Here is a 25,997-nt window from a genome sequence, read left to right on the forward strand (position 1 = left end):
AGAGAGTGGGAAGGGGGGGACAAAGCGGTGCAGCAGCCGCGAGGACAAGGACAAGGTCAAAATCTCTCATGCTCAAGCGCGTACGAGGGTATTGCGTGTATTGCGGATACGACTGCAGAACGATGCGGGTATGGCGCGTATGTACAGCGGACCGTGAGACTCGACCCTCCATCCATCCCTGCTCCTCGCGAGCCGCGGAAGCCTCCTCCTCACTCGGCCTTCCACCGGTTCTCGACCGCGCCCTCGTCGTCGAGGTGCGCCCCGAGGCGGATCTCGAGCGCCCACATGGCCTGGATGAAAAAGATGTTGAGCCAGCGCCAGAACACCTGGTCGTTCGACTCGGACAGGAGGAGCAGGTGCGTGTACACTGGTGGCGGACCGGAGTGTCAGTGAGGTACAGCAACCTCTGCGGCGAGCATGCGAGCCGCTCGCAGGAGAGCAGTGCAGGGCACAGGTCGAGAGTCGCCGCACTCACCGGCAATGAGAAGCGATCGCGAGTAGGTCAGCACGACCGTCATGATGCGCGCAGCCTGTGCGCAATAACAAGAACACTGTCCAGTCAGTACGCATCCGATTGACCCCGCACCGACAGAGAGCCCTGGACCCCTCTCTCGACGCACCGGCTCCTCCTCGCTCAATCTTCGGTTGTCCTCGTACCCGCCCGTCTGGCGCTTGAGCGCGAGCACGACGCGCGTAGCGGCGTACAGGACGGCGACGCGGTAGAAGAGCGTGACGATCACCGAGAAGGGGAGTGCCGACGAGCTGCGTGCGCGCGGCGGGGGAGGCGTCAGAGGGTTTTTCGAGGCTCTACTGGGGACAATCGCGCGTGGCACTGCTGGAGTAGACAGGCGCGACTGAAAGCGTGGCGGTAGGTTGGACGCACGCAGCCATGACAAACTCGACGCCGGCGCCAAACGTCTGGCTCACGGCGCTCGAGATTGCGTCGAGTCTGTGCGTGGCAAGCGAATAACTATGCGACGTCAGTCTGCGTAATGCAGAGAGGCAGCATGAATCGTTTCGAACTGGTACGCACGACTGGAGGACGACGGGCGGGAGCGGCGGGTGGCCGTTCGACCCCGGGGCCTTGAACACGTGCTTGAGGAGGCCGGCAGTGTACATCTGCGGCCTCGACGAGAGGTGAAAGATCTGGAAGACGGCGTAGCTGCGCGGTGACCGCCGACACTTATCAGTCTGCCTGTCCCGCAGCGACGGCGGGCGCAGAGTGAGAGATGGCGAGGGGGCGACAACGCACGCGAGCATGAGGGACGTCTCGATGACGTTGCCCTTCTGCATCGAGAAGCTGATGCCGCTGAGGAAGACGATGGTCGTCACGGCGACGCCGATCAGGGTCGACGAGATGCGGTCCGGCACGGCGCCGTAGCTCTGCGTGGCCGCGGAACGGTCAGCCAGCCTGCCCCTCGCGGCGGCGGAAAAGGAAAGGGGCGACGACGGACCTCCCAGAGGAAGTAGGCCGAGCCGACGTAAATGCCGGCGGCGGCGATGAGGACGAGCATCTTGAGGAGGTCGGGGCTCCTCGTCGTCTCGATGCGCGCGACCGTGAACCTGCTCACGGCCTGGATGCACAAGAGGGTGCACAGGCCCTCGAGGATGACAAAGACGGGCGACGAGGTGCGCAGGACGCGCTCCCAGGCCGAGGGGGCGCTGCGGGCGAGCGAGAGGAGCGTGGCGGAGAGCGGAGAGGACGGGGAGGAAGGGCTTGGTGTACCGGGAGACGACGGAGAGGGGTGCGTCGCGTGCAAGATGCGGTCCTTGAGAGAGGCAGAGGCGGCGGGCGAGGTCGAGTAGAGGTTGAGGGTGAGGAGGAGGAGGGCGGGGATGAGGAGCGGGGTGAGCCAGGCAAAGAGGGTCGACAGCGGTTTCAGCTTGGTGTTGCGGACGATGAGGTGGAGGGTCGCCGAGACGCCAAACGAGACGGTGAGGAGGAGCGAGAGGGCGACTGTTGTCGACGAGCGGGTCAGTCAGACTTGCGCAATGGTGGTTCCGCGCCTGCCTTTCCCTTCTATGAAGCGAGAAGACGACGAGGGCCCGTTTTGACTCACGCATGCACTCCTTCCCGGCGATGTCGAGGGTCAAGGGGAGGTAGAGGAGGACCTGCCCGAGGCTCGAGAGGTGGGCCGCGACGCGCACGGAGCGGTCGAGCACTGCGCCGACCGTCATTGCGGCTGTTGCGACGGTGCGAGTGGGGTCAGCCCAGGTCTGGACGGAGCTGTCGCTGGAGACAGGGCGAGGCCATAGCGGGACGAGGTTGAAGGAGGGCAACGCGTCGCGGCGGTGCACTGGGTGGACGAGCAGTGGTGTGGCCCCTCCTCGTCTCCTGTGAGGGCTGCTGGACGCACCGGTGGCTGTGGTGCGAGTGTAGCGCAGTCGAGGATGCGCGTGTTGATCGGAGCGAGTCGAGGGACGTGGGCAGCCACGACCGCAGCGGGAGAGAGCTAGAGCAGATGGAGACAGTCTAGAGCGACACTCTGATCAGCACAGGCTCGCGCTCTCTTTGCAGCTCGCGGTCAGCACGGTCAGCGGTGGATGCGACAAGGCCAAGGCGGCGAGTGTCTTGCCCGAGACGACATCGCTCGCTGTGCTCGAGTGCAGCCAGCAAGGCGCCAGAGCTACTCCCCGGATCGAGACCGAGACTGTGCACCGCTGCTCTGCGCTTCCCGCTCCCTCGCTCGTCCTCGCTGGGCCCCCCCACCTCCCGCTCCCGACCCCCGACCATGGCTGCTGCGCTCGCCTTCAACCTGGACGAGGTGCGCACCCGTAACCCTCCATGCGCGAGCACCAACTCACCCCGCTCGACCCCCGCAGGAGGTCCGCCTCGCCAACTCGAACGCCGACCGCGAGCGCATCGACGAGCTCGCCAACCTCTACTCGCTCATCGTCGCCCTCAACTACCTCGAGCGCGCCTACGTCCGCGACTCCATCACCGCCGCACAGTACGCCCCCGCCTGCACAAAGCTCCTCGCCCAGTACAAGACCATCACCAAGCTCGTCGCCGACGCCGTCCCCTCGCTCGACGCCTTCATGGCAGAGTACCGCGTGCGCACGCCTCGTCTCGCTGCTGTCGACTGACACATGTGACTCACCGCCACCACGACTGCCCTCTCGCAGATGGACTGCACCGCCGCCGCACATCGCCTCCGCGTCGGCCTGCCGGCCACTGTCGAGCACAGCGCAGAAGACGGCAACGTCGGCGGCGCAGATACGGCCAAGTGGGTTGCAGAGACCACACAGGTGCGTTTCCCCGCTCTCTCGCGCACAGCCCTCCCTTGTCGCTTCTGCCGCCCCCCGACGATCCGCTCACTCCGCCCTGCTGCGTGCCACCAGAACTTCATCACGTTCATGGACGCGCTCAAGCTCAAGCTGCGCGCCAAGGACCAGCTGCACCCGCTCCTGACCGACCTCATGTCGGGCTACACGCGCTTCAAGAACAGCAACGAGTGGGAAGGGCGGCCAAAGATCCTGCACTGGTGCGTTGTCCGCCGCCGGTCTCGAGCGCTCAGACGATTCTGACGGAGTTGCGTGCGGCTGCGCAGGCTCATCACCCTGAACCAGATGCGCGCGAGCGAAGAGATCACCGAAGAACAGTCGCGCCAGGTGCGGTTTCGCTCGGCTCGCTTCGCGTGCTGCCGTGCCTCGTTTGCTCACATGTTGCGCCGGTCCGTCGCAGATGCTCTTCGACGTCGAGCATGCCTACTCGGAGTGCGTCAACCCCTACTCTGTTCCTTCCGCGCGATCTGTGCTGACATGCCTTGCGCCCCAGGTTCTTCCGCTCCCTCTCGTCTTCCCGCTAGACACGCCACGCTCCACCTCCTGCTGTATCCCCGTCTTGTGCTGTCCTCTAGTCTGTTGTCTTGTACCTCCTCCGCAGCAACTAACATCGCAATGTCACTCGTTCCCTCCACTCGCAACTGCCGCTCTTGTCTCAACGGTGTCGCGCAGTTCATTCCTCCCCCCCAAGCTCTACGTCCCCGACCCTCCACCAGCACTGCCGCCTCCTCCTCCCTCGGTGCACCCAGGGCAGAACCCGAGCGCATCATGCACGACCTTGTCGCACTCGAGGCAAAAGTGCCCCGCGCACCTCGGGCAGCGGTACCTTCCGAGCGGCGAAAGGTCGCCCAGCCCCGCCGCGGCGGCGGCGGTCGTGGGCGGGAGGGCGGAAGAGGTGGAGAAGGGGAAGGTGCACGAGTGGCACGAGGGAGGGTCGGAGGGCGACGAACTGTGGGCGAGCGAGGGAGGGAGGCGAGAGGGTGAGCAGGGGGAGGGCGGGGATGGAGAGCCGTCAGACGGAGAGGAGAGACGCACTGCAGGACGCGCTCGTAGTTTGCGACCTGCAGCGTGCTCGGGCGAGTCAGTCTACCATGTAGGCGGGACCAACGAGCGTGGAATCCATGCGACGCACGGGGAACAAGTGCCTGTAGCTGCGCGCGAGCTGCGGCGCATTGACGACCGTCAACCCGCACACCCTGCACTCGGTCGGGACGTCGCACAGCCGCGCCCTGCACCGCGGGCAGATGTACCCGCTCGTCCGCAGGCGGCCGTGGCACGCGCACACGCCCGCGTACGTGCTGTGCACGAGCCCCGGGAACCCCATCTGCATGAGGTCGGCGGACGACGAGGGCGCGGAGGGAGAGGGCCCGCCGAGGACGTGCGATTTCGACGGCGCGAGCGTCGGCGGGGGCGAGACAAACTCGAAGAGGAGGTCGCGGAAGGCGAGGTCGTCGCGCGCGACGCGGTAGATGCCTCGGTAAGAGTCTCATTCAGTTTGGATTGCGCGGATGAATGGGGAAGAGGGGGCGCGAGAACGCACCTTTTGTCTGGTCGCAGATGTCGCGGCAGATCTTCATGTCGGCCGTCAGGCCAATGATGTTGACGCGTATTCTGCGGATTCTTGTCATTCAGTCTGGCAGTATGTCTCTGCGGACGAGCTGCAGCGCACCGCTCGGCTTCTGTCTCGGTGATGGTTTGGTGGATGTTCGTCGGATCGCACGTCGTGAGCGAACCCAGGATAACGATGACTTCTCGAGAGCCATGTGGCGGCAAATGACTGCATCATTGTGAAGAGTCAGCGGGCCGGCGGGAATGAGCGGACGTTGCGATGCGCACGCAAGTCCTGTCTTTGCGAGCTGCAGCACATTCTGCAGACTGGGCGCCCCTCGCGCCTCGAGCTTCTTCTTGTTCTGCAGCACCTTGAGGTGATCTGCCGGGTTGCCTGCGAGTCGGATCTGATGAGCCTGGAGCAGAGGGGAAACGCAGATGAAGCGGACGAACCGCTCAAGGGGGTCAAGCGCTCTGCGAGACCGTCGCGCGTGACCATGACGGCCATCTGCCCGATCGGATTCTGGTCAAAGAACTCGGTGACAAAGTCCTGCAAAAGATGGCGAGTCAATACACGCGGACGTGCGCAGGATGGAGCGAAAGAGCGGAGCGCACCTGTGCGTACTGGAGCGTAAGGTCGAGCCAGGTCGCCTTGTAGTCGCGCACGAGCATGGCACTCGAGAGGTCGATGACGAGGTAAACATGGCGGATGATACCGCGCTGAATCGACGCCGTGTCGCGAAGGATCCTGCAGGAAAGGGCGGTGAGCAGGAGCAAGGGGCCGACTACGGCTCGGCGGCGGCGCACCTTCGGGACTTTGACGTGAGGAGGAGGTCGCTGACTGCGCCCTCGAGGCTCCCGCGCTCGTCCTCCTGCACCTGGTCCCACGTGCGCTCGAACTGGCCCTCCCAGGCCTTGCCCTTGCCCTTATCGCGCCCGCGCTGTGCCTGCGCCGCGCTGCGCCCGTTGAATGCGCCCCTGCCCGCTGCGCCCCTGGTCCTCCTCATGCGCGCGAGCCCGTCGTCGGACGAGAGGTCGAGATCCGACTCGTCCTCGTCGTCGCGGAGGAGCTCGTCGACGGGCTCGTCGTCGTCGGCGATGAAGTCGCGCTCGGAGCGTTTCCTGCTCATGTCTGGCGCTGCCCACACGCTGTCTGCGCGGGAGAGCGGCTTAGTGGCAGGTTGCAGAGTCTCTCGCTGCCCCACCTCTTGCCCTTTCCCGCTCCACTCGCTCTCGCTCTACTTGGTCCAGCGTGCGAGCACGAGCTATGGCTGCCAACAACAAGAGCTCTGGCAAGGGTCCCCGCCCGGGCAAGGGCGGTGCAGGGGCGAAGGGCGGCAAGGGCAAAGGCGGCGCAGGAGCGCACGTATACCAGTCCAAGCGCCCCGTGGGAGGAAAGGGCATCTTTGTCACCACCGTGCGCGGCAAGGAGTCGCGCTGCGTCGGGGAAATGTACGACCTGCTCGACGAGGTGCGCTTCCCTCTTCCTCTCCTCTCGCTCGAGCATGGTTGACATCTGCTCCCTCGGCTGGTACAGGTCGCAGACCGCCTCTACCCGCCCGAGCGGATTGAGAAGATGGTCGCAGCGAGGCAGGCGAGGGCGGCCGAGGGCAAGGAGACCGCTGCTGCTGCCGACGACGGCGATGCAGACAAGGTCGACGCCGAGACCTCCGCCGCACCTGCTCCTCCTGCCGCCGTTGTCGATTCAGACGACGAAGACGATGACGAGGACATCGAGGCGAGCATCGAGCGGGAACTCGCGGCGCTCAAGGCGGGGAGGGGCAGCGGCAAGATGGCACCTGGCTCGAGCAAGGCCGGCGCGGCTGATGCCAAAGGCAAGGGCAAGGAGCGGCCCCGCTTCCAGAGCATCCAGACCGACACCGAGTGCCGTGAGTCTCTTCCCAAAATGTGTTTTAGCGGCTGAACCGCCGAGAGAATGCGAGAGCTGACCTCGACGAGACCTGCAGTCTGCTTCATCGCCACCGCCTGGCCTTACGACCCGGTCGAGCTGACCGAGGCTATCGTATCGGAAGTACAGGAGACGGGCCAGTCGCGGACGCGGTGCGTTCTCTCTCGTTTCGCCCATCGCAGGCTCGCCTACTGACCCTTGCTTGACCAGCTTTGTGCAGCGCCTCTCGCCGACGACTATCACGTGCCACTCACTGTCCGTGGAGCAGGTCGAGCAGCAGTCCGGCCGCTTGATCGAGCAGACCTTTGCTGCCTGGGCGGAAGCGAACGGCAAAACGACCGTGACCGTACGTCCCTCCCGCGCGCGAAGCCCTGCCTCTCCTCGGTCTGACGTCTCTCGTTGATCGCAGTACGCCATCGAGCCCTCGATCCGGTCGCACGCGGCCCCTCTCTCGCGCAGCGTCCTCCTGCAGCTCCTCGGCGCGCAAATCTCGCGCCTCGCGTCGGCGCCGTCCATCTCGTCGCCCGTGCCCTCGCGCCCGATCCTGAGCGTGCGCGCCGACCTCAAGAACCCGGACGTCGTGCTGCTCCCTACTGTGCTCAAGAACGTGTATGGGCTCAGCATCGTCGAGGGGAGGTTGTGGAGGGGGAAGAAGTTCAACCTGGAACAGATTGCGATGGAAGTCAGGAGGCGCAAGGCCGACGAGGAGGAGAAGGAGAAGGGGCACGAGGAGGGCGGAGACGATAAGGCGGTGGAGGAGCCGCAGAAGCAGGGGGAGGCGGCAGCCCAGCCCGCGTAGTCTGATGTGGTCAACTCGCTTTTCACAACAAAGGGAGAGGAATGATACAGTGTCCGTTGCATCAGAGGAGTCTAATTCCACACGCGCTTGGCGTACGTCTCCATGAGCGTGTTGGCCGTCAATTCCTCCGGGTCGATGTACGTCTGCACCTCCTCGAGCGCATACCTCCCGCCATCCTCCTTCCCGCCCAGGGCGTTCAAGCCCCTCACGACGTCGATCGCGATAAAGTCAAAGAAGACGACGTCGACCGTCCCGTCGTCTCCGGGCGGCAGCTCAGTCGCGACAAAGACCGGCTGCCTCGCGCTCCGGAACGGCCGGTGCGCCGTATCGTCCCCGAGCTGTTCCCCCCGGTCGCTCCCGCCGCACGCGTCGAGCGTGACATACCCCTCGGAAGTGCGCCGCGGGCGCCATTTCCCGCCTTGTGCCGAGGCGGACGTGGAGGCGGCGAGCGAGCGGCGGTGTGCGTGCTCGAGCGCGGCAGAGTCGCGCGAGGCGAGGATGTGCGAGCCGTGCTCTTCGACGAAACGTGCGAGAGACGCTTGCTCGTCAGCGGTCAAGGTTTCGGCGTCGGCGGAAGAGGCGAGGCCATGCTCGCCGACGACGTTGAGGTGGTGCAGCAGCTTGGCGGCGAGACGGCGCGGGACTGAAGGGAGGTAGAGGAAGTTGTTGGTGAAGGGGAGGATGATCCACTGTTGCCGCGAAAGGGTCGTCATTGAGTGCAGATAGATCTGGAGCAGAAAGCGGAAGCGAGGCGAACCTGGTCATTGCGCGTAAAGTCGCCCTTGAACACGTCAAAGCGCACACTGCCGGAGTTGAGCACGGTGAAAGGCGCAGAGGACCGGTCATCGCGCCGGATTAGCAGCGGGAGCACCTCGGTCGTGAGAAGGTGCAAGATCGAGTTGGGCGAAGTCGGCGGGAAGCGATGCAGGAAGTAGTCTTGCGGCGCCACGCCGAACCGCTCGGTCAGGTTGAAGCGCTTGGCCGTCTCGGCCAGCTCCTGCGTGATCGCGCGCCCCTTCTCCGTGTCAAAGTCGGGAGTCGTGTGGTAGGCGTACGAGTTGCGGTTCTGGTCGAGGTACCGCCGGCGGAACTGCGGCGGCTTGGAGGGGTCGTCCAGGCCGCTCACGCTCATGAAGCCGATAGTCTCCATGTACCGGCCCGCAGCGAGACTCATCGAGTAGTTGTCTTCCTGCACGCAATCCCGGATCTGCGAATCAACCAGGCTCAGCCTTGATTCGGCATCCGTTTTTTCCGACGGATGCATACGTGATGATGACCGCCAAAGATCAGAACGGGCACATTTGGGTGAATCTCGCGGATCGCCTCGACGATAGCCGACCACTCCGAGTCGGGCTCGATGCGTAGAGACATGTGCCCGACTGCGTACGCACACTGTCAGCGACGTGCGCGCCGGATTGACGGAAAACGTCATGCGTACCAAAGAGGAAGAAGTCGGGCGCCGACGCGATGGCTTCGCGGAACCATGCCTCGCGGACCATCTTTGACGGCGCCACGACCTCGATTCCGGGCGCGTGGGCCTTGAAGTCGAAGAGCGGGCCAAACGCCGTGACCTTGCGCCCCTGCTGCGTCGTGAACTTGCGGAAGCGGTTCCCGAGCAGGCGAGACTCGGTCGCGCCCGTCGAGGGGTCGCGCACGGTCAGGTTGACGTTGGAGGCGACCCAGCGGTCGCCGAACTTGTCGGACATGACCTGCGAGACGTAGGAGGCGACAGGGTATTTGTACAGCTCGTGGTTGCCCTGGAGCGAGTCGAGAGGGTCAGGCGACGGAGGATTAGGGAACGGGGCGAGAAGCGGACCGTCGTCACCACGTCGTACGGCATCTCGCTGAAGATGCTCAGCGCTGTGTAGCCCTTTGGATGCGGTGACGGCTCGGCGTCAACGAGACCATTGCCATCGACACGATCGCCGGAATCAACGAGCAGTAGGTCGACACCACGCCGCTCGGCCTCCTCTTTCAAACGATGAGCAAACGAGTAGAAATCTGAATGCGCGCGCGAAAGGAGACCCGTGAGCAGGATGCGCAAAGCGAGTCGAGCACCGGATCGCCGCACCTCCCCAGTCTCCCGAGAAGCTGGGCTCGTTCCGCTGGTGCCCGAGTAGCCAGCCATGTCTGCACGAGCAGCAGAAGGACGCAAGACGAGCAGGATGGGAGCAGGCAAGGGCGCGAGCGTCAGCCGAGGTGGGGAAGCAGGGACGGAGCACGCGCCGCCGTCGAGCAGAGGGCTCGACGCACGTATCAGTGGTCGCGAGGACGTTGACGTCTCCCCAAGGGAGCGGGCGGTACGGCCAGTCGGACGGAGTCGTCGAGCCGGGCTGTTGCAGCGGTGCCGAAGAGTGCCTATCGCCGCCGCGGCCACCGGCCGTGGTCGGCAGTGCGAACGGGAGCTGGACAGCGGCAGCGGCGAGGCCAGCGAGGGCAGAGAGGCTGCAGAGTGCGCCTATGAGGGTCTGTGCGCCCTTCATGCGGGTACAGGCCGCGGTGCGGTGGAAGGGCGGGCGAGTCAACGGACTCAACGGACGGCTGACAGGGCCGACCCCGCCGACGCGTGCGATTGCTTGGAATGGGCGGGAGCCGAAAGCAGCGGGAGCGAATTAGGGCGCGCAGATAGAAAGTGGGCCGCGCGTGCGAAAGGGGGCCGAAGCGCGGGCGCGGGGACGGCGCTGTGCGGTTGCGTGCTCTCGCTCTCTTGCTTCTCCTTTCGCCCTTCACCTGCGCACTTTCCTCTCTTTCCACCGCACCCAGTCCATCCACCATGGCCTGCTAAACGCACTGCCCGCCCTCCGAACACCGCGCGCTTACACCACCTAAAGAACTCGATCCAAAGAGTGCGTCCCCCTCCCGCCCGCGAAAAATCCGTTCCCGCGCGGTCACCTCGCATCCCCCCGCTTCGCCTCGCATGCACTGACGCTATCGCTCTGCCTTTGCTGCTCTCTCTTACAGACCTCGTAAAGGTCAAGCCCTCGCTCTAAGCACTCGCCCTCATCATGTCGCCCCAACCGCAAAACCAGCCGTCGTCGTCGACCCCGTCACCCGAACCGTGCCCGTAACTGCCGCCGCAATCATGCCCGCATCCGCACAAGCACAAGCACCTGCACCCGCACCTGCCCCTGCCCCAGCCCCTGCCGCCATGGCCCCCGCTCAGCCCGTCCACCGCACCCGCCAAGCCACAAAGATCATGAACCAGTACACCTCGCTGTTCTCGACCACCCAGCCGTCGGCTAAGCACGGCGCCCTCGACTCCGAGGCCGCCGCTGCCGACCTGACGGCTTTCCTCGACTTCTCGGCGTACACGCACGCCGACAGCATCGTCGTCCCCGAGGCCGCCCCCGCCCCGCTCCAGACGGGCGCGTTCAGCAACGCGTTCGACATGGGCGCCGGCGCGCTCCGCCCCGTCGACGACGCGCTCCTCGACTCGCCGCTCGACCTCGAGCTCTCGCCGGCGTCGTCGTTCGCATCGTCCATCTCGGGCAGCCCGTACGACCTCGCCGTCTCGGCGGCCGACTTCACGTCGCCGCTCATGAGCTCGTACGAGTCGCCTCTCGTCGAGCCGTTCGCCATGCCCGCGTCCACGACGGGTGAGTATCCGAGCCTGTTCGCTCCGGCGCCGGGCACCGACCTGCTCGCGTCGGCCGCGCTCTCGATGGGCGCCTCCTTCGCCGTCGCCCCCGAGGCGCAGTGGGCGCCCGCGGCCGCCTCGGCGCCGCAGGTCGACCTCTCGTTTGCGACGCTGCCCATGTCGTCGCCGATGGAGGACGTCAAGCCTACCATTGCGCCGTCGCCCGTCATCTCGCGCACCGACTCGGCCCTCTTCGGCCTGCCCGCTGTCGAGCCGACGCCCGCTGCTGCCCCGGCCTCGACCAAGCGCAAGTCGATCGCGCAGCTCAAGAAGGAGGCGGCGCTCGCGCAGCCCGAGTCGGCGTTCCAGAAGGACAAGTTCACGGGCGTGCGCAACACGAAGAAGGCGCCGGTCGACTACAACGCGCCGACGCTGCCCAAGAACTACCTCACCGAGTCGGCGACGTCCAAGAAGCGCGGCGGTCCGACCAAGGTCGCGGCGTCGCTCGCCAACAAGCGCGCGCGCACGGCGTCGGCGACGCCCGGCCCGAGCGGCGTCGACCTCCCCGCGACGGCGAGCGAGCCGCTCAACGCCGACGACCTCGACGAGGAGCAGCTGACGGCGATCGAGGCCAAGCGCCGCGTCAACACGCTCGCCGCGCGCCGGTCGCGCGCGCGCAAGGCGCAGCACATCCAGGACCTGACGGACGAGGTCGAGCGCCTCAAGGCGCTCAACGAGGCGCTCCAGGCCGAGCTCGCCGCTGCCCGCAGCGGGTGCACGTGCCAGCAGCAGCAGCAGCAGCAGTGATGGTCGCGGCGTCGATGGTGTTTCCCTAGTCTTCCTTTCTGCGGCTCTCTTCCCTACGGTATCCCCTTTCCTTGTGTAGCTAATTCTCCTTGTCCCTCGCGTGCAACGCTTTGCCCGGTTCTCCCATACCTCTTGTGTTCCGTCTTGGCTGCGAGTCGTGAGCGTGCGAGGAGGAGCGGCTTTGCGACTTTGCCGAGGTCGCCTTCACGCTCTTCTCGCGCTCATCGCGTCGCCATGTCGGCCGCAAGTTCCGGCGCAGGAGGCGCAGCAGACAAACCGTCGTCGCCGTTCTCGTCGCTGCGCCTCGGCAGCCTCGACGAACTCGTGCTCGGCGCCGTCCTCAAGGCCGGACCGACCCAGACGGGTGCGCTCCCGACGCTGCGCCCGCTCACTGTGCCCGGGGGAGGCTGACTGTGCGAGAGCGTGTGCAGTCCAGGGCAGCAAGGAAGGTCTCTCGCTCCCCACGATGAGCACAAACTTCCGCCGGTGCGTCCTCCCCGCCCCACCTCGCCGTCATCTCGGCTCGCTCGCTTGCCTGCATGCCCGAGAGCCTACGAGACTGACTGCGCTCGCACGGGCTATGCAGATTCGTGCAAAAGTCGGGCCCGATCTTTGTCGCGCAGGATGCAGTCGAGGCCGTGTTGCGCTGGGAGGATCCCGCAAAGACGCTCTTCTTCGCCGCTGCCTGGGCCATGCTGTGTGCGTGCGCCTTCTCTATCATTCCTGTCGGACTCAGGTGGCTGACGAGCTGACTGCCCTGCCGCGGTCTCACAGGCTACTGGCCGTCCCTCGCCGTCTTCATCCCGAGCGTTGTTCTCGTTTCCATCCTCCTGACGACCTACCAGGCCAAGCGTGGGGCTGGGCCGCCGCCCGAGTCGCAAGAGGGTCCGACCACGCTTGCGAAGGAACCGCCATCCGAGGGCTCTGTCGACTACTTCGCGAATCTTGTGCGCCTCCTTCGCGTCTCAACCTCACGCTCGACTGCTCACCCTATCCTCTCTTTCTCTCTCTCTTTCCGACAGCAAAACATCCAGATCATGATGGGCCGCGTCGCCGACCTGTCGGACCTGCTCCGCTCGACCGTCCCGCTCCTGACCTGGCGCGACGAGCGCGTCACGCGCGCGCTCCTCCAGCTTAGCGTCGTCGCGACTTTCGTCCTCGCGCTCTTTGCGCCCGTCATTCCCTGGCGCCTCGTCTTCCTCATCGTCGGCGAGTCGACCTTCCTCCTCGGGCACCCCTGGACGCAGACCTTCCTCCACGACGCGTACGAGCGCCTCGCGCGCCCCGACCGCCGCAAGGCGTGGCAGCGCCTCGTGCGCCGCCTCCTCGAGGACGATGCCCTCACCGACGCCGACCTCGAGTGCGAGGTCGTCGAGGTGCAGCGCCTCGAGGTCGAGAGCCGCATCCCCGGCGCGCCGACCACGGCGGCGGCGGGCGCCGCGGTCGCGGGAGGCGCGGCGGGCGAGGGCATGTGGCAGAGCGAGGCGATCGTCGGCGGTGAGCTGCCGGGCGGGTTCAGATGGCTCGGAGAGTGGGAGGACGCGGCGCCGGGCGACGGGGCGGTCGATGCCGGTGCGTCTCGCTTCTGCTTTGTTTCCGTGCAAAGGACCTAGCAGCTGACGGCTCCTCGTGCAGACGGCTGGACTTACATCCACCTCGACGGGACGCGCAGCGCGACGCCGTGCGTCGTGCAGGGCGAGAAGGCGACGCCTGTGTGGGCGCAGTCGAGGAGGCGCAGGTTGACACGCAGGGCCGTCAAGAATCCGCTTGTCTGAGGTCGCCGTAATTGCAGCGCATTCCTTGTAGCATCTTGTCGTAGGTACGTCAAATCTCCCTCATCTTACCTGGTCCTCAACGCTCCTCCGCTCACCGCCGTGCCCGCAGTCAAGTCCGAGTCTTCTACGCTGACTTCCGGCAATTCTAACTGATCAAGCGAATTGAGCTATGCTTGCTTCGCTCGGCTACGTGTTTGTCTCGACGCAGCTTACTTCTCAGTCTTGATGCACCGCCTCGAGGTTCGCGTCGCATCGCGAAGTCACTCCTGTTCGCTCGCTCGCGATCTCCTGACTGCGCTCTTCTCGGACTTTCCGCTGAGCTCGAAAGTCCCTTTGGCTTTCTGACTGCTCTCTTGTCCTCTGGTCGTCTTCCAGTCTGCACGGCCGCATTTTGCGATGACCTCCTCTGCTGACAAGGAGGCAAAGCTGGCGCTGATTGCGCTCAAGCACGGCGTCGACTCGCTCGTCCCGCCAAAGCAGGCTGAACATGACAAGGCCGTGCAGGAGCGCTGCATCACCTTGCGCAGAGAGCTCGCCAAGCTCTTGGTGGACGACAGCGGACAGAAGCGGACCGCACTCGGCATGGTGGTCACCTACAACGAGATGTACCGCGAGTGGTACAAGGACATCATCGCCGTGCTCCGCTACGACGCAATGCAAGGGGTCGAGGCAAGCGTCCGCCGCTGTCTCACTCGAATACCGCGCTGATGCAACCACGTGCAGTTCCACCGCGGCTTTGTGGTCACCATGATCACGAAGCCTTGGCTGATCGTCGGCAGTTTTCTCCGTCCCTTCAAAACGTACCGCGCACTCTTCCCCGCGGCCGACGGCTCGACCTCCGACGATTTGTCGCAGCAGAAGCGAGTGCTGGCCAGCAGCCTGCCGTTCGTCATCTTCCGTCTGAGGCCGATCCACGAGGACCCGCAGTGGACGAACTCGGCACGCTTCACGGCCAAGATGAACCAGATCTACGTCGAGTGCCACCGGCTCTGGAAGTCGGCGAGCACGTTCAACAGGTGGCTCTTCGCAAACGAGATCATGATCTTCCGCGACAGGATGATACACCAGCCGCAGCTGGCAGCCGAAGACTGGGTGTGATCACGTTCCCTCGGCTCTGCCCGATCGGACTGGTGCTCACTTCGCATGCTTCCCCTACTCCAGCCGCTCGCCAAGCTCAAGGCCAACCTCACAGCGGTTCGTCCCTTACGCCTACTTCCGATTGTTGTCTCCTGCTTACCATTTACTTCGCAGGAACTGCCTGAGCGCACTGCGCCCGATACCGACGGGAGCTATCCGCCTGCTCGCGGCCGCGGCGGGTCCGATCCGCAGGACGAACAATCGCAGCACTACGGAGATCTTGCTCACCACGCCTTGTTTGAGCCGCACCGCCCTTGGAGCAATCACGACGACGTGGAAGAATTTCTCGTGCGCTACGCTCTCATTTTCGTCAGACATGCGCTCTCATTTTCGTCAGACATGCTCTAACTCCTTCCGCTCCTGGTCCCGATCCGCGTCATATCGCAGCGCCACCATCCCGACGAGCAGCACTCGCTCGCAAAGCGCCAACTTCTCCCTAGTATCGGTCACCGCATCGCACCGCGCTACTTTCCCGGTCGTACTAAAGCGGATTGGGAGGCGGCGCACCGCTCCTTCGCGTAGTAGGCTGCACCCGTTCCCGACCGTCTTTTCTGCCATCGCCAGATCGTGCGCTCTCTGCCCTCAGGGCCTCGCCGCGATCGGGCGTATTTTACCGCAGGCTGGTGTGCTCGCAATCTCGTCCAGTCACAACGGTCAAGCTTGAACTTTCTCGCTTGTGTCTCCTACTTTGACCTGCACCGCTCGAGATCCCCACGGCTGGACGGCCTGCCGAAGCGTCCTTTGCGTTCTTCAGACAGGGGTGTAACGGACAGTCCGATAGCTAAGGTTTCGCAGGTCATGCTCGGCTTTCTCTTCTTTCCTTGTTCCCCTTAGGCCGTTCTCTGAGCTCATTCAAGGACATGCGGCCAACCGGCTCCCCGCCGGAGGAAGCCGTCGTGCGTATCGCGGTACACCTGAGCTGCTTGCCTCCCACCTACCAGGATGCTCTTCAGAAGCTTCTGGTCAACTCCGACCCTCGTTCGCATGACCGGCTGAGCAAGCACGGCCAGTTCTTCATGCAAAACGCCATGCATCTCAGCTGGTTTGACACCGTGGTCTCGCTCCTCATGACTCGCGCCCGAGGCGGTCATCCTGTGCATCTTTCTCCTTCCCAGGGCCTGCGACCCCTGACTGACTCAGCTGCTCCCTCCAGTTCGAGCCGGACCTCTTCCAGCTCTATGCGACGGCTCCCTGGGCCATCAATGCACCCCTGCTCGAAAGCGAGCATACCTTTCCGACGGGCGTTATTTCGTTCGATGCCTGCCTTGACCAGCGGGTGCTGGCGAGCAGCCTCGCCTTCTCCATCTTCCGACTATGCCTCAGCTTGCGCTTGCCAACCCAACCAGCTCGAGATATTGTGCCGCCGGAACCTTTCGTCGACCGCATGGACGAGCTGTACGAGGCCATGCTTACGCCTTGGAATGCCTCCGTCTCTGCACAGAGGTTCAAATTTAGCGAGGAGATCAAGAGCATTGCGGACAGTTTCGCCGCCGATCCGCTCAAAAATGCCGACAAGAACAACTGGGTAAGCAGACGACGACGACTTGCAAGCATGGCTTTACTAAGCGCACCGCTTGCAGCACTTCAAGGAGCTTCGCGAGGCGCTGACGGGTATCGAAGGTCTCCGTTGTTGACGGCGACCCCGAAGCGTACCCACAAGTCGAACATCATGGGGCTCATCGCAACTCGAAGATTGACCTTTCACAGCGGGTCTTGCACGAGTTGCGCAAGCAAGCGCGTAGCCACCGCTCAGAGTCACCCTCGCACACGGCTCACTACGACACGAAGTCGCTCGGACAGCAACATGAAGCTTCCCTCTCGCAGGTGCTTTACAACTAGTCCTTGACAACCAGCAGCACGGACTCACGCGGCGCTCTGCCTTGTTTCTCTGCCTCAGCGCCGCCTCCAACTCCTTCCTAGCATCGGCCACCGCATTGCGCCGCGCTACTTCCCCGGCCGGACCAAGGAAGACTGGGAGGCGGCGCACCGTTCTTTCGCGTAGATGACCTTGCTCGTTTTTATTTCTTCTCAAATACCATCATCTGTAATCCATCTCCTCTCGTGCCTTGGAACATTCGCACACAGACCCTCACGATCCGATACGCCTTGAAAGGAGGGCTGAGAAGCGAGTCTTCGTGAAAACCCGTCAAGCCTGCGCAACAGTCGTTCTGAATGCACGTGAGCTTCTAGATGCCCAAGCCAAACAGATCGACCGCATTCAGACCCATAACCCTCGCACGCTCGCCGTCGGCCCACCCGGCCACGCCCGCGATCGCGTCGAGGTTCTCGTCGACAGACCGCCAGCGGTCGCCTTCGCCTTCGAGTGGCGGGAAGAAAGGGTGGTCGGTGCCTGCGAGATGCAGTCAAGTCAGCAAACCGAGCTATCGAATGCCGGCGGTGACCGAAATGTACCGAAGAGGATGCGCTCGACTCCGGGGAAGTGCCCTTCGGGTGCGAGCAGGTCCTTGCGGTCGTTCACTCGGTCAACGAAAGCAAGCTCTGTAGGGCGGAACGTCAGTAATAGCTGCCTGACGCCCGTGGAAGCATTCACGAACGCACGCTCGTCCCGACTCTCGTAGTTGTTCGCGCGCGACACCACGCGCTCGACCAGCGCAAGTTCCTCCGGACCATAAGTCACCGCATCGTACCACAGCTGTCCGAGGTAGTAGCGGAAGTCGTGCTGCAGGCGGTCCTTGACGTGCGGGTCGTGGGCGATGCACGAGGCGAGACGGGAGGAGAGGGCGGGGAGAGCGCCAGCCGAATGCGCGAGGAGAAGCTTGAGGTCGGGGTGGCGGTCCAGGACGCCGGCGAGGATGAGGCGCGCGATAGCCTGTTGTCGCAGTCAAGACCACGTCAATCCCGAGTCGTGGTGCAAGTGCAGAGAACGGAAAGGACGCGAAAGAGACGGACAATCGTGGTCTCAAAGGGGAAGCCGAGTCCGAGGGGCAGCGCATGCCCGTTGTTCTGTTCACCGTACGACGTGTCGATGCCGTAGTGAGGGTGCTGCGAGGTGAGGGAGTCAATGAAGCCTGGTACGCGGGCAAAGCGAAATTCAGGAACGCACAACGAAGACCACCAAGCCCGCCGCCGCAACTGCCTCGTATATCGGCTCCATCTCGGGGTCGTCGAGGCCCTTGCCCAGCCCCTTGGTACCCATGACGATTCCTCGAAGGTGGCTCAGCCCCTTGACCTGCTTGACCGCCTCGATCACCTTGTCCACCTCGACCCCCGGCACAAGCGGCAGAGAGCCGAACGCAAACAAGCGCTTCTTGGTCTGTGCGGCGAAGGAGGACTCGGCCGCCTGCGCGTCGCCGTAGGACGAGCAGTACGCCTGCACCTCCGAGTTGAGTGCGGATGCCGCGTGGACGGCCTCGTCCGGCGGAAGGAAGTCGAGCCACGGGTTGGCGAGCGAGACGACCGAGACGTCGATGCCGTGCGTGTCCATGAAGCGGATCTTCTCGGCGCGGTCCCAGTACTGCGGCCCGATGGGTCGCCCGTTCGCGCTGGCGCCCTTGCCCTCCTCCTCCTTGAGCAAGATCATCCGCTCGTCCCCGTCGTTGCTCCTGACGACTTTCGGGACCTGGTCCCGCTTGCGCAGGAGATCCACATACGTCGGAGTATAGCTGCAAGCGAAGTCGGCCGAAAGGAAGATGAGGCGCGGTCAGCCTGACTACTCGACTCGCCAGCACAGGCAGCAGCAGATGAGCCCGTACATGTGCGTGTGGACGTCCACGAGCAGCGGCCTGGTCGAGGCGGGCATCGCGACGCGAGCAATGTCGGCTGCGACGAGTGGGGGAGGAGAGTCGCGGCGAGGCGAGGTGGAGACCGGGAAGCGCGGTAGGACGTGCTCTGTGCGGTCTTGGTAGCAGCAGAGACAGCCTAGTGAGGTACGGCTACGATCTGAGCGAGTGGTTCGAAGGCAAGATTCGTCGAAGAACCTGGCGAAACGTCTCTTCGGCTCATCGCTCAGACTTGATCGCGCTACAACTCAGGCTCGAGGAAGACTAGGTCCCAACGGCCGAACTTGTCGTCGGTCAGCGGCACGTACAGTGACGAGGATGTGTACTCCGCTCTTCTCCGAGGAATCGCGGCTCACTATCGCTCGATTTTCCGCACGAAGACCTGATCGGAGCCATGGCGCTGCCAGCCAGCGAGTTGCCTCTGCGCGCTTCAGCCAGGCTGACTTGTGTTGCGGCGATCCACTCACCGAACCAGCCCCACCTCGGGCTCGTTCTCATCCTTCACCTCGACCGCTTTCCGCTTGCTGTGCTCTGTTTCTCGCTTACTCGCTTCTGCAGTATCCTTGAAGGCTCCCGTCAGCCCTAGCTTCCTCTCGATGCCTTTGCGCTTCACTGACGTTGCTCCCCTTCGCAGCCTGTCAACTACGATGCCGCGCCTCGAGGTCTGCGTAGGACCCAATCGCTTTGAAACCGAGCTTGCCTGGGTCAACTACACCTCCCGACCTACCGAGATCGACACGCCGCTCTTTGCTGGCCGCGTTCTCGTCCTCATTCGCGACTTTGCCGGTGTCACCCCCGACGGCTCGCCGCCCAAACGGGATGCGCCCTACTTTGAGGGTCGTTCGCGCAAATTCTCGATTCTCATCGAGGGCCGCTTCAAGGCGAGAGAGGGGGTCAAGCCGTATACGGGCGACGAAGTGCAGTTCGGGTCCGACTTCGGTTCGTCCGGTCCCGTTGCAGTCTCTTTCGGCGTATGCGTTAATTGGCAAAGCGTGCTGACCGACCTTTGCTCTGAGAATAGACTACCTACCCGACTCCTTCCCTATGGCTCCTTTCAATGCCGGCATGAAGATCGCCAAATGGATCGACCCGGCCACGCATTACGAGTTTCGGCCTCCGCACGGTCGTCCCTACATCATGAGCCCGTATGCCGCCTGTATGAACACTTTTGCGGCTTACCCTGCACCCGACGCCCTGTCACGCGCCATCGTACTCTCGCACCGCGACGCGCAGCACCCGCACCACGATGGACCGGAGGAGGGTTCCTTTGTGCCTACCGAGGCAATGAACGACAAGCACAAGTGGATTGAGCGGCCGCACTGGTCTTTCCTCGGGTTGAAGGGCGACCCTCGGGTGGATGACTTCCTCGCTTCGCACTCGAGTCTGGTCCTTCCGCCGCCCTCCAGCGGCGCTTCGCTGCACCCGGCGATTGAGACGTCTGCACGGCCCGGTCTTTCTCAGCGATCATCCTCTCTCGCACTCGGCACGCTCCCGCAGTCGTCCATCCCTGCACGCTCGGACTCTCCGCCGCCGTTCGCGGCCGAGAGTGGCGGAGTCGGCTTCTGGGGCGCACCGATCCCAAGGCAAGACGACTCGGGCACTTCCACGCCGGCTTCTTCCGCGGCCGAGGACACGCCCAAGAAGAAGAAGGGCTCGCGCTTCTCGCTCGCATCGCTGCGGCACGCGCTCGACACCTCGTCGTCCTCATCGACGGACGGCGCGCACGACCATATCACAACGGCGGACCAGTTGCTCGCGCCGGGGGCAAGCGCGGGCATGCGGGACAGGGCACAGAGCGTCGGGTCGGCGTACAAGCCGAATGCGGACGTGCTGAAGCAGCTCGGGCCGTGGCGCTTTGCGGACGAGAGCGTTGACGCTGCTGAAGTACGTCCTTTCCCTCTGTGCTCTGCGCAATATCAGGCTGACCCAGAAGAGCCGAACAGGACACCAACTTTGTCTTCCTCGACCCGGACCACCCGCGCTCGGTCGCGCAGCGGCGAAAGCACTTCTGCCGGGACGACGGGCGACACTGCAAGGAATTTGTCTACGATCCGGACGTAATCTACGCGGCGTCGTTCTTCGCGCCGTTCTGCGACCTCAACACACTCGACATCAAGTGCGTTCCGCGTGCATCTCCCGCTCTGCGTCCAGCTATTCGCATACGAGGCATTACATCTGCCTGGATACTGACTTCGTATCCCGACAGGATGGGTCCGGTCGGGATCAACGTCGCTGAGTACTTCACCAAGATGCCGATCCGCTACACGCTCCGCTCGACGCGCCTCGCCCCTCGGCCCGACGGAAGCGAGGGCCCGCCGGAGGAGGAAGTCTTTGCGACCATCAGCTTCAGGCTTGTAGACTAGGGATAGAAGCGGAGACCATTGCCCGACCTTTGCCAGGACGTAGGAGTTATAGACCCTGCTCAGTTCGCTTTCGTTTGCTTATTGCGTGCCTGTAACCCCATTCTGACTGTATCGCAGTACAAACGCATCCCTCGAGACTGCTCTTCGTTGACACTGCCAGATTGGATTCGCTCATCGCTCCGCTCGGCAACATCGCCCTTCACGCGCGACTTCGCACTCCTTCGGCCGTGAGAGACGCTGTGTGAGATGCAGGTACGTCCAGCGAGCCCAGCTGGCTGCTCGGCGGGCCCGCTGTGCGCTGCTGACTCTGCTTCTCCTCGGTCCCCTCGCACAGCCTCAACCCTCGTCCTCCGCACACACGCCTCAGCCGAGCTACGGCACTGCGCGCATGACCGCTCCAGGCTCAATCGGAGATGCTGCGCCGTCTGGCTCGCAGAGCAGGGCGTCGGGTCAGGCAGGTGGAGCTGCAGTTGATGGGGACGAGGTCGACCGCAAGGGCCGCAGGAAGCCCAGGGTGCTGCTGATGGGGCCCAGGAGGTGCGTTGTCTTGATGGTATTGCGTCTCGCGTCGACTGGGGCGCGAGCATGCTCTGCTTGACTTGTCGCGTTCACGACGTTGGCGGGGCTGACTGGCCTGCACTGTCTCGCAGCGGCGGCAAGTCGAGCATTCGCAAGGTCGTCTTTGAGGGTATGGCGCCGAGCGACACGCTCTTCATCGAGCGGACGAACAAGTCTTCAACGGACGACATCAAGTGAGTTGCGCGTGTCCGCTTCTTTAGCACACCATGCCGTTGCTCTGCTACAAACTCGTCCTGACGCACAATCATTCCCGCAGCTCCTTCCTTTCGATGCGCATGTTCGACCTTCCCGGTGGCCAGCTCGACCCCGAGCAGCTCAACCTGTCGTTCGAAGACACCGACGCCGTCATCTTCGTTCTCGATGCACAGAGCACGCTGCACGACATGATCCGCAAGCTCAGCGTCACGATGCATAAAGCGTATACCGCCAACCCAGGCATCCAGTTCGAGATCTTCCTGCACAAGGTGGACGGCATGTCGGAGGACTACAGGCTAGGTGCGTGCACGCTGCCCTGTTGGCCTCCAGGAGGTCGTGCTTGAGGCTCACCCTCAATTGACATACACACAGACACGCTGCAGAATCTCCGAGATCGCTTGACGGAGGAGCTCTTCGACATGTCGCCGGAACTCGAATCCAACATGAACGTCTTCTACCACCTGACGTCCGTCTTCGACACTTCCATCTACGAGGCGCTCTCCAAGGTCATTCAGAAGCTCATCCCGGAGCAGGCGTCGCTCGAACGATTACTCGACATGCTTTGCTCGGTGCGTGTCTCGCATCGTACGGTCACATGCAAGCTCGGCTCACCACAGGTGTTTCTGCAGCAATCGTCAATGGACAAGGCTTTCCTGTTCGAGACGTCGTCCAAGATCTACATTGCAACCGATTCGGCACCCCTCGACAACCAGACCTACGTGATCTGCGCCGACTTTCTCGACCTCGTCGGCGATTTCACCCAGCTTTACGAGTTAGTCTCGCTCGTTTGATCTGCTACGACTATCAGACTGACTGCTCCGCGCTTCGCAGAGCTCCGCCGACGACTGTCGCGCCGCCTTCGAACGATCTCTCCCTCTCTCGCACCAACACCCTCCAGCGCAACTCTCGCTCGACCGCCGCCGACTCGGCCTCGACTTCGTCTGCGCCAGGAAGCCGCCGCGAATCGTCCACTGCGCATGCGGGACCTGCAGCAGGCGAAGCGGGGTTAAATGGCGGGACGGCAGGGGGCGTCGGCGGCCAGAGCGGGAGGAGGCCTGCGAGGCTGCCGAGCAGCAAGGTGCGTCTCGGCACGGGCGCGACGATCGCACAGTGGGGCATTAACGAGTGAGTCGAATGATCCCACCCATCTTATCTCGGTCTCTCCGGCTCTCGCTGATCATTCCGCACAATGCTCTGTCCCGCTTGTTCGCACAGTCACCTCTCGCTTGTCGCGCTGCTGCGACCGCAGGCGCAGGATCAGCACGCGGCCCTAATCGACTATAACGTCGCCACCTTCCGACAGGCCGTTCTCGCCGTCTTCGATGTCGGTGTGAGCGCGCCACTCGAATAGATGGCCCGGAGCTTCCCGGTCACCGACACGCTTCTTTCCGTCTTGTTGTGCTCGTTGTGTGCCCTTGTTGTAGTACCTAGACCCGCGCCGGAATCCTGCACCGGCTCTGGCGGGCGAACCCGAGAGATAGAGAACAGTCGCCCTTTTGTTGCAAAGCTCGCTCAACAAGTCACGGCACGGAAATATGCGCACCAAGGAGAATGGGTATCTATCAGAGAAGGCCGGGGAATGAACTGCCATGATACAAATCGCTCAACCCGTCCGAGGCAATTCCTGAGTGTCCGCTGCTCGCGCATCCTTACCACGCTGCCTGCGCTTCTCCTGCCGGTCCGCCAATCGTCCCGTGAGGCGGACTCGCAGCGCGTGCCGCGCGCTTCGGACTCGGCGACGTGTTGAGGAAAGACTCCCACCCGGCGCCACCGTTCAGGCTCGGCTGGCGCTGCCTGCCGGGCGTGGCGGGCATGCCGAGCAGGCCGCTCGAGCCCATCGCGGGTGTCACGAGCGGCGCGCTCGAGACGCCCTTGATCGGGTCGGACGCGGACGAGGCCGTCGCGAACGGCGCGTCCAGCGCTGCCGTGCTCGCCGCCGTAGTCGCCGCCGTTGACGCTCCGTTCAGCTCGCCGCCGAAGACCGCGCTTGCGTCTGCTTCTCCTGCCATCGAGCCATGCCCGTCTGTTCCTCCTACCCCAGAGAAGAGCCGCCGCCCCTTCAGGCCGACCCCGTCGCCGAGCGTCGCGTGCGGGATCGTCTTGCGCGACTGGACGGGGCTGGGCGACGCTGCAAGGTACAGCATGAGCTCTGCTGCACCCTCGGCCGTCCCGTCGCCGCCCGATCCGGGCCCGTTCCCGCCTCCGCCGGCCGGGAGCTTGAGGATCTGCCGTTCGGGCGTCGAGGGTCGCGGTGGCGCCGCGCCGTGCGGCGCTCCTCCCGCAGCGGCACCACCCTCGTCGCTCCCGCTGCCAATGGACGGGTCGGACGGCGCGCGCGCCATGCCCGTCAGCGCCGTCGCGGCGTCGACGAACGACGAGAAGTTCGGGTCGGACGACGAGAGCGGCTGGCCGCCTGGGCCCGCCGTACCGGGCTTGCCCGGCGATTGACGCTTGGCGCGCATGGCGCGCGAGCGCGGGGTGCCCTCGAGCGCGGACATGGACGAAGGACTGCCGGCTGCGCCTGCGGCGCTGGGGCCGCGACGGCGCGATGCCGAGCCGGGGGTGGGCGCGGGCGAGCCGTCGTGCAAGACGGGTGTGCCTGCACCCGAGCGGGACGGACCAGGCTGGGGCGACGCGCCGGCGGTGGCGGCGAGCGCGAGAGCCGGATTCTGCATGAGCGCGCCATTCTTCTGGTACACGCCGGCGGTCGAGTAGGGCGAGGCGGTCTGAGTCGGCTGAGGCGGAGGAGCGTAGACAGAGTGCGAGCTGTAGAGGTTCGATTGCGACGCGAGACCGTCGTCGAGGCGAGGGCGCTTGTGCGGATGCTGCGGCGCGCCTCCGAGCCCAGCGAGGACAGCATCCATGTCGAAGGACTGCTGCTGATGCTGCTGAGCTGCATACAGTTGCGTCTGTTCTTGCGCCTGTTGCTGCGCCTGGAACTCGTACGCCAGCTGGTCGTGCTGCTGCATCTGCGCAGCGTGGAGCATCGCGGCGTCGTTGTGCACCGACGACGGCGGCTGACTGCGCTTGAGCGCTTCCTGCTCGAGGTGCGGCTCGATCGTGTCGAGCCGGACGTCCTGCCAGCCCCGCTGCGTCTTGAAGGAAGCGAGTGCGATGCGGTTGCGGAAAGTGCGCACAAGCTTCGGAGTTTCGCAAGAGGGTGAGCTCATGGACGCGTCACCAAAGTCTCGTTGCGCACCTTGGAAGCTTCTGCGCGCTGCAAGACGCGTTCGATGCGGCGTTGCTGCTCGCGAGGGTCGTCTGCGTCCACCTGACCTTCCCGCGCAACGCCCTTGCCCTTGTTCGCTCGCCATGTGGATCCGGCCGTACTCCGGGATCGATCCATAGCTACAAATGAGCCCGTCGAGCTGCTCAAAGCGTCGCTCGCGTGAGAAATGGGCGGCGTCGCTCCGGGATGAGTCGCGTCGAGGAGGACCGCGTTCTGCGCGGCGCCAAACGCGCCGAGGTGCAGATCGCTGCCGGTCGAGAGCGGTGCGGGCGTGTTTGTCCCGCTCGGAGGCGCGTCGAGCGTCTGGCTCGCGCTGCCTGCAAGCGACGACGACGAGGCGGCGCCGAAGGACGCGCGACTCGCGAGGGCGGGAGAAGCGGCAGGGGCCGCAGAGAAGGGCGCGGCAGACGACGAGCCCGTCTGGAACGGCGCGTCGAGCGACTGCATGCTCCTATTCGCGCGCAAAGGAGCGTCGAGGCCGGAGAACGATGGCTGCACCCGCGACGCGCCTCCTCGACCGAGTCGCCGACGCGTCGATCTTTGCCCCGTACACCGCCGCAAGGGAGCGGCCAAGCAACTCGCGAGTGCCAGCCGGCTGGCAAGAGCGCTGTGCGCGGTCCTCTCGTCGCTGCAGCGTTGCCGCAGCGGCCTTCCACACAGCTGCTGCTTCCGCGTGCGACGCCCTTCCCGCATCTAACCGACGTTCCGGCAGGAATGCACTGATGCAGCCTATCCAGTAGTAATACACAACTACAGAGGCCGGTGCAAACGCCTAAAGCGCCACCAAACTCACCGAGTGCGACTTAGACATGCGAACGAGCCAGCCTTGCGCGCCAAACAACCCTTGCAGCTCCAGTCTCGTGCGCCCATAAGCCCAGCGCACCTGTCAACGGACCATGTGTCGTCGAAGCATCAATGGTCAGGAACCAGTGCGTGGTCCCGAGCGTCACCTCAACTTGAACGAGAAGGTCGTCAAAGCCGTGGTCGGGGCGTCGCTTTGATCATGGTCGCACAGTCTGAGTTCCTGTCAGTCACGTGTACGCGGCCAAGATGA

The 25,997-nt window shown here is 64.2% G+C and overlaps 13 protein-coding genes across 13 annotated transcripts; 8 read left to right on the forward strand and 5 right to left on the reverse strand.

Annotated features, from left to right (window-relative positions):
• Positions 1-209: 209 nt before the first annotated feature.
• On the reverse strand, positions 210-2,178 carry ICE2 (Ice2p; the record flags this gene model as incomplete). The annotated part of the gene is made up of 8 exons (XM_076646365.1): positions 210-367; positions 476-530; positions 621-762; positions 884-949; positions 1,034-1,162; positions 1,253-1,383; positions 1,455-1,957; positions 2,061-2,178. 8 exons carry the CDS (start codon positions 2,176-2,178, stop codon positions 210-212), a joined length of 1,302 nt encoding a protein of 433 aa, XP_076508121.1.
• Positions 2,179-2,732: 554 nt separating this feature from the next.
• Positions 2,733-3,809, forward strand: VPS28 (ESCRT-I subunit protein VPS28; the record flags this gene model as incomplete). The annotated part of the gene is made up of 7 exons (XM_076646366.1): positions 2,733-2,765; positions 2,824-3,054; positions 3,127-3,249; positions 3,343-3,485; positions 3,552-3,612; positions 3,686-3,717; positions 3,779-3,809. 7 exons carry the CDS (start codon positions 2,733-2,735, stop codon positions 3,807-3,809), a joined length of 654 nt encoding a protein of 217 aa, XP_076508122.1.
• A 169-nt stretch (positions 3,810-3,978) lies between these two features.
• On the reverse strand, positions 3,979-5,963 carry SSL1 (TFIIH/NER complex subunit SSL1; the record flags this gene model as incomplete). The annotated part of the gene is made up of 9 exons (XM_076646367.1): positions 3,979-4,234; positions 4,321-4,346; positions 4,418-4,758; positions 4,826-4,896; positions 4,955-5,062; positions 5,122-5,227; positions 5,287-5,383; positions 5,449-5,581; positions 5,641-5,963. 9 exons carry the CDS (start codon positions 5,961-5,963, stop codon positions 3,979-3,981), a joined length of 1,461 nt encoding a protein of 486 aa, XP_076508123.1.
• Positions 5,964-6,100: 137 nt separating this feature from the next.
• TAN1 (putative tRNA acetyltransferase) lies at positions 6,101-7,541 on the forward strand (the record flags this gene model as incomplete). Its single annotated transcript, XM_076646368.1, has 5 exons — positions 6,101-6,304; positions 6,371-6,722; positions 6,801-6,894; positions 6,953-7,088; positions 7,152-7,541. The coding sequence occupies 5 exons, from the start codon at positions 6,101-6,103 to the stop codon at positions 7,539-7,541; spliced, it is 1,176 nt and encodes a 391-aa protein (XP_076508124.1).
• Positions 7,542-7,612: 71 nt separating this feature from the next.
• On the reverse strand, positions 7,613-10,024 carry SMN1 (Smn1p; the record flags this gene model as incomplete). Its single annotated transcript, XM_076646369.1, has 7 exons — positions 7,613-8,230; positions 8,299-8,748; positions 8,808-8,920; positions 8,980-9,298; positions 9,358-9,542; positions 9,613-9,671; positions 9,795-10,024. 7 exons carry the CDS (start codon positions 10,022-10,024, stop codon positions 7,613-7,615), a joined length of 1,974 nt encoding a protein of 657 aa, XP_076508125.1.
• A 599-nt stretch (positions 10,025-10,623) lies between these two features.
• GCN4 (amino acid starvation-responsive transcription factor GCN4) lies at positions 10,624-11,925 on the forward strand (the record flags this gene model as incomplete). The annotated part of the gene is made up of 1 exon (XM_076646370.1): positions 10,624-11,925. The coding sequence occupies one exon, from the start codon at positions 10,624-10,626 to the stop codon at positions 11,923-11,925; it is 1,302 nt and encodes a 433-aa protein (XP_076508126.1).
• Positions 11,926-12,159: 234 nt separating this feature from the next.
• Positions 12,160-13,700, forward strand: JCM10292_004835 (uncharacterized protein; the record flags this gene model as incomplete). The annotated part of the gene is made up of 6 exons (XM_076646371.1): positions 12,160-12,289; positions 12,357-12,411; positions 12,512-12,624; positions 12,700-12,872; positions 12,948-13,497; positions 13,561-13,700. The coding sequence occupies 6 exons, from the start codon at positions 12,160-12,162 to the stop codon at positions 13,698-13,700; spliced, it is 1,161 nt and encodes a 386-aa protein (XP_076508127.1).
• Positions 13,701-14,096: 396 nt separating this feature from the next.
• On the forward strand, positions 14,097-15,359 carry JCM10292_004836 (uncharacterized protein; the record flags this gene model as incomplete). Its single annotated transcript, XM_076646372.1, has 5 exons — positions 14,097-14,363; positions 14,424-14,792; positions 14,862-14,894; positions 14,952-15,125; positions 15,225-15,359. The coding sequence occupies 5 exons, from the start codon at positions 14,097-14,099 to the stop codon at positions 15,357-15,359; spliced, it is 978 nt and encodes a 325-aa protein (XP_076508128.1).
• A 338-nt stretch (positions 15,360-15,697) lies between these two features.
• Positions 15,698-16,471, forward strand: JCM10292_004837 (uncharacterized protein; the record flags this gene model as incomplete). Its single annotated transcript, XM_076646373.1, has 3 exons — positions 15,698-15,931; positions 15,991-16,362; positions 16,418-16,471. 3 exons carry the CDS (start codon positions 15,698-15,700, stop codon positions 16,469-16,471), a joined length of 660 nt encoding a protein of 219 aa, XP_076508129.1.
• A 552-nt stretch (positions 16,472-17,023) lies between these two features.
• On the reverse strand, positions 17,024-18,597 carry JCM10292_004838 (amidohydrolase family protein; the record flags this gene model as incomplete). The annotated part of the gene is made up of 6 exons (XM_076646374.1): positions 17,024-17,187; positions 17,250-17,336; positions 17,397-17,667; positions 17,748-17,840; positions 17,902-18,460; positions 18,551-18,597. 6 exons carry the CDS (start codon positions 18,595-18,597, stop codon positions 17,024-17,026), a joined length of 1,221 nt encoding a protein of 406 aa, XP_076508130.1.
• A 627-nt stretch (positions 18,598-19,224) lies between these two features.
• On the forward strand, positions 19,225-20,940 carry JCM10292_004839 (DUF1769 domain-containing protein; the record flags this gene model as incomplete). The annotated part of the gene is made up of 4 exons (XM_076646375.1): positions 19,225-19,516; positions 19,599-20,461; positions 20,521-20,693; positions 20,784-20,940. 4 exons carry the CDS (start codon positions 19,225-19,227, stop codon positions 20,938-20,940), a joined length of 1,485 nt encoding a protein of 494 aa, XP_076508131.1.
• A 246-nt stretch (positions 20,941-21,186) lies between these two features.
• On the forward strand, positions 21,187-23,065 carry GTR2 (Gtr2p; the record flags this gene model as incomplete). Its single annotated transcript, XM_076646376.1, has 8 exons — positions 21,187-21,192; positions 21,275-21,477; positions 21,591-21,692; positions 21,776-22,014; positions 22,087-22,283; positions 22,344-22,486; positions 22,546-22,839; positions 22,930-23,065. The coding sequence occupies 8 exons, from the start codon at positions 21,187-21,189 to the stop codon at positions 23,063-23,065; spliced, it is 1,320 nt and encodes a 439-aa protein (XP_076508132.1).
• Positions 23,066-23,363: 298 nt separating this feature from the next.
• JCM10292_004841 (Whi5 domain-containing protein) lies at positions 23,364-25,390 on the reverse strand (the record flags this gene model as incomplete). The annotated part of the gene is made up of 2 exons (XM_076646377.1): positions 23,364-24,854; positions 24,914-25,390. 2 exons carry the CDS (start codon positions 25,388-25,390, stop codon positions 23,364-23,366), a joined length of 1,968 nt encoding a protein of 655 aa, XP_076508133.1.
• Positions 25,391-25,997: the final 607 nt, after the last annotated feature.

Source organism: Rhodotorula paludigena (genome assembly GCF_050403205.1).
Source record: "Rhodotorula paludigena JCM10292 DNA, Rt_paludigena_JCM10292v1_ctg4, whole genome shotgun sequence".
NCBI classification, from domain to species: domain Eukaryota; kingdom Fungi; phylum Basidiomycota; class Microbotryomycetes; order Sporidiobolales; family Sporidiobolaceae; genus Rhodotorula; species Rhodotorula paludigena.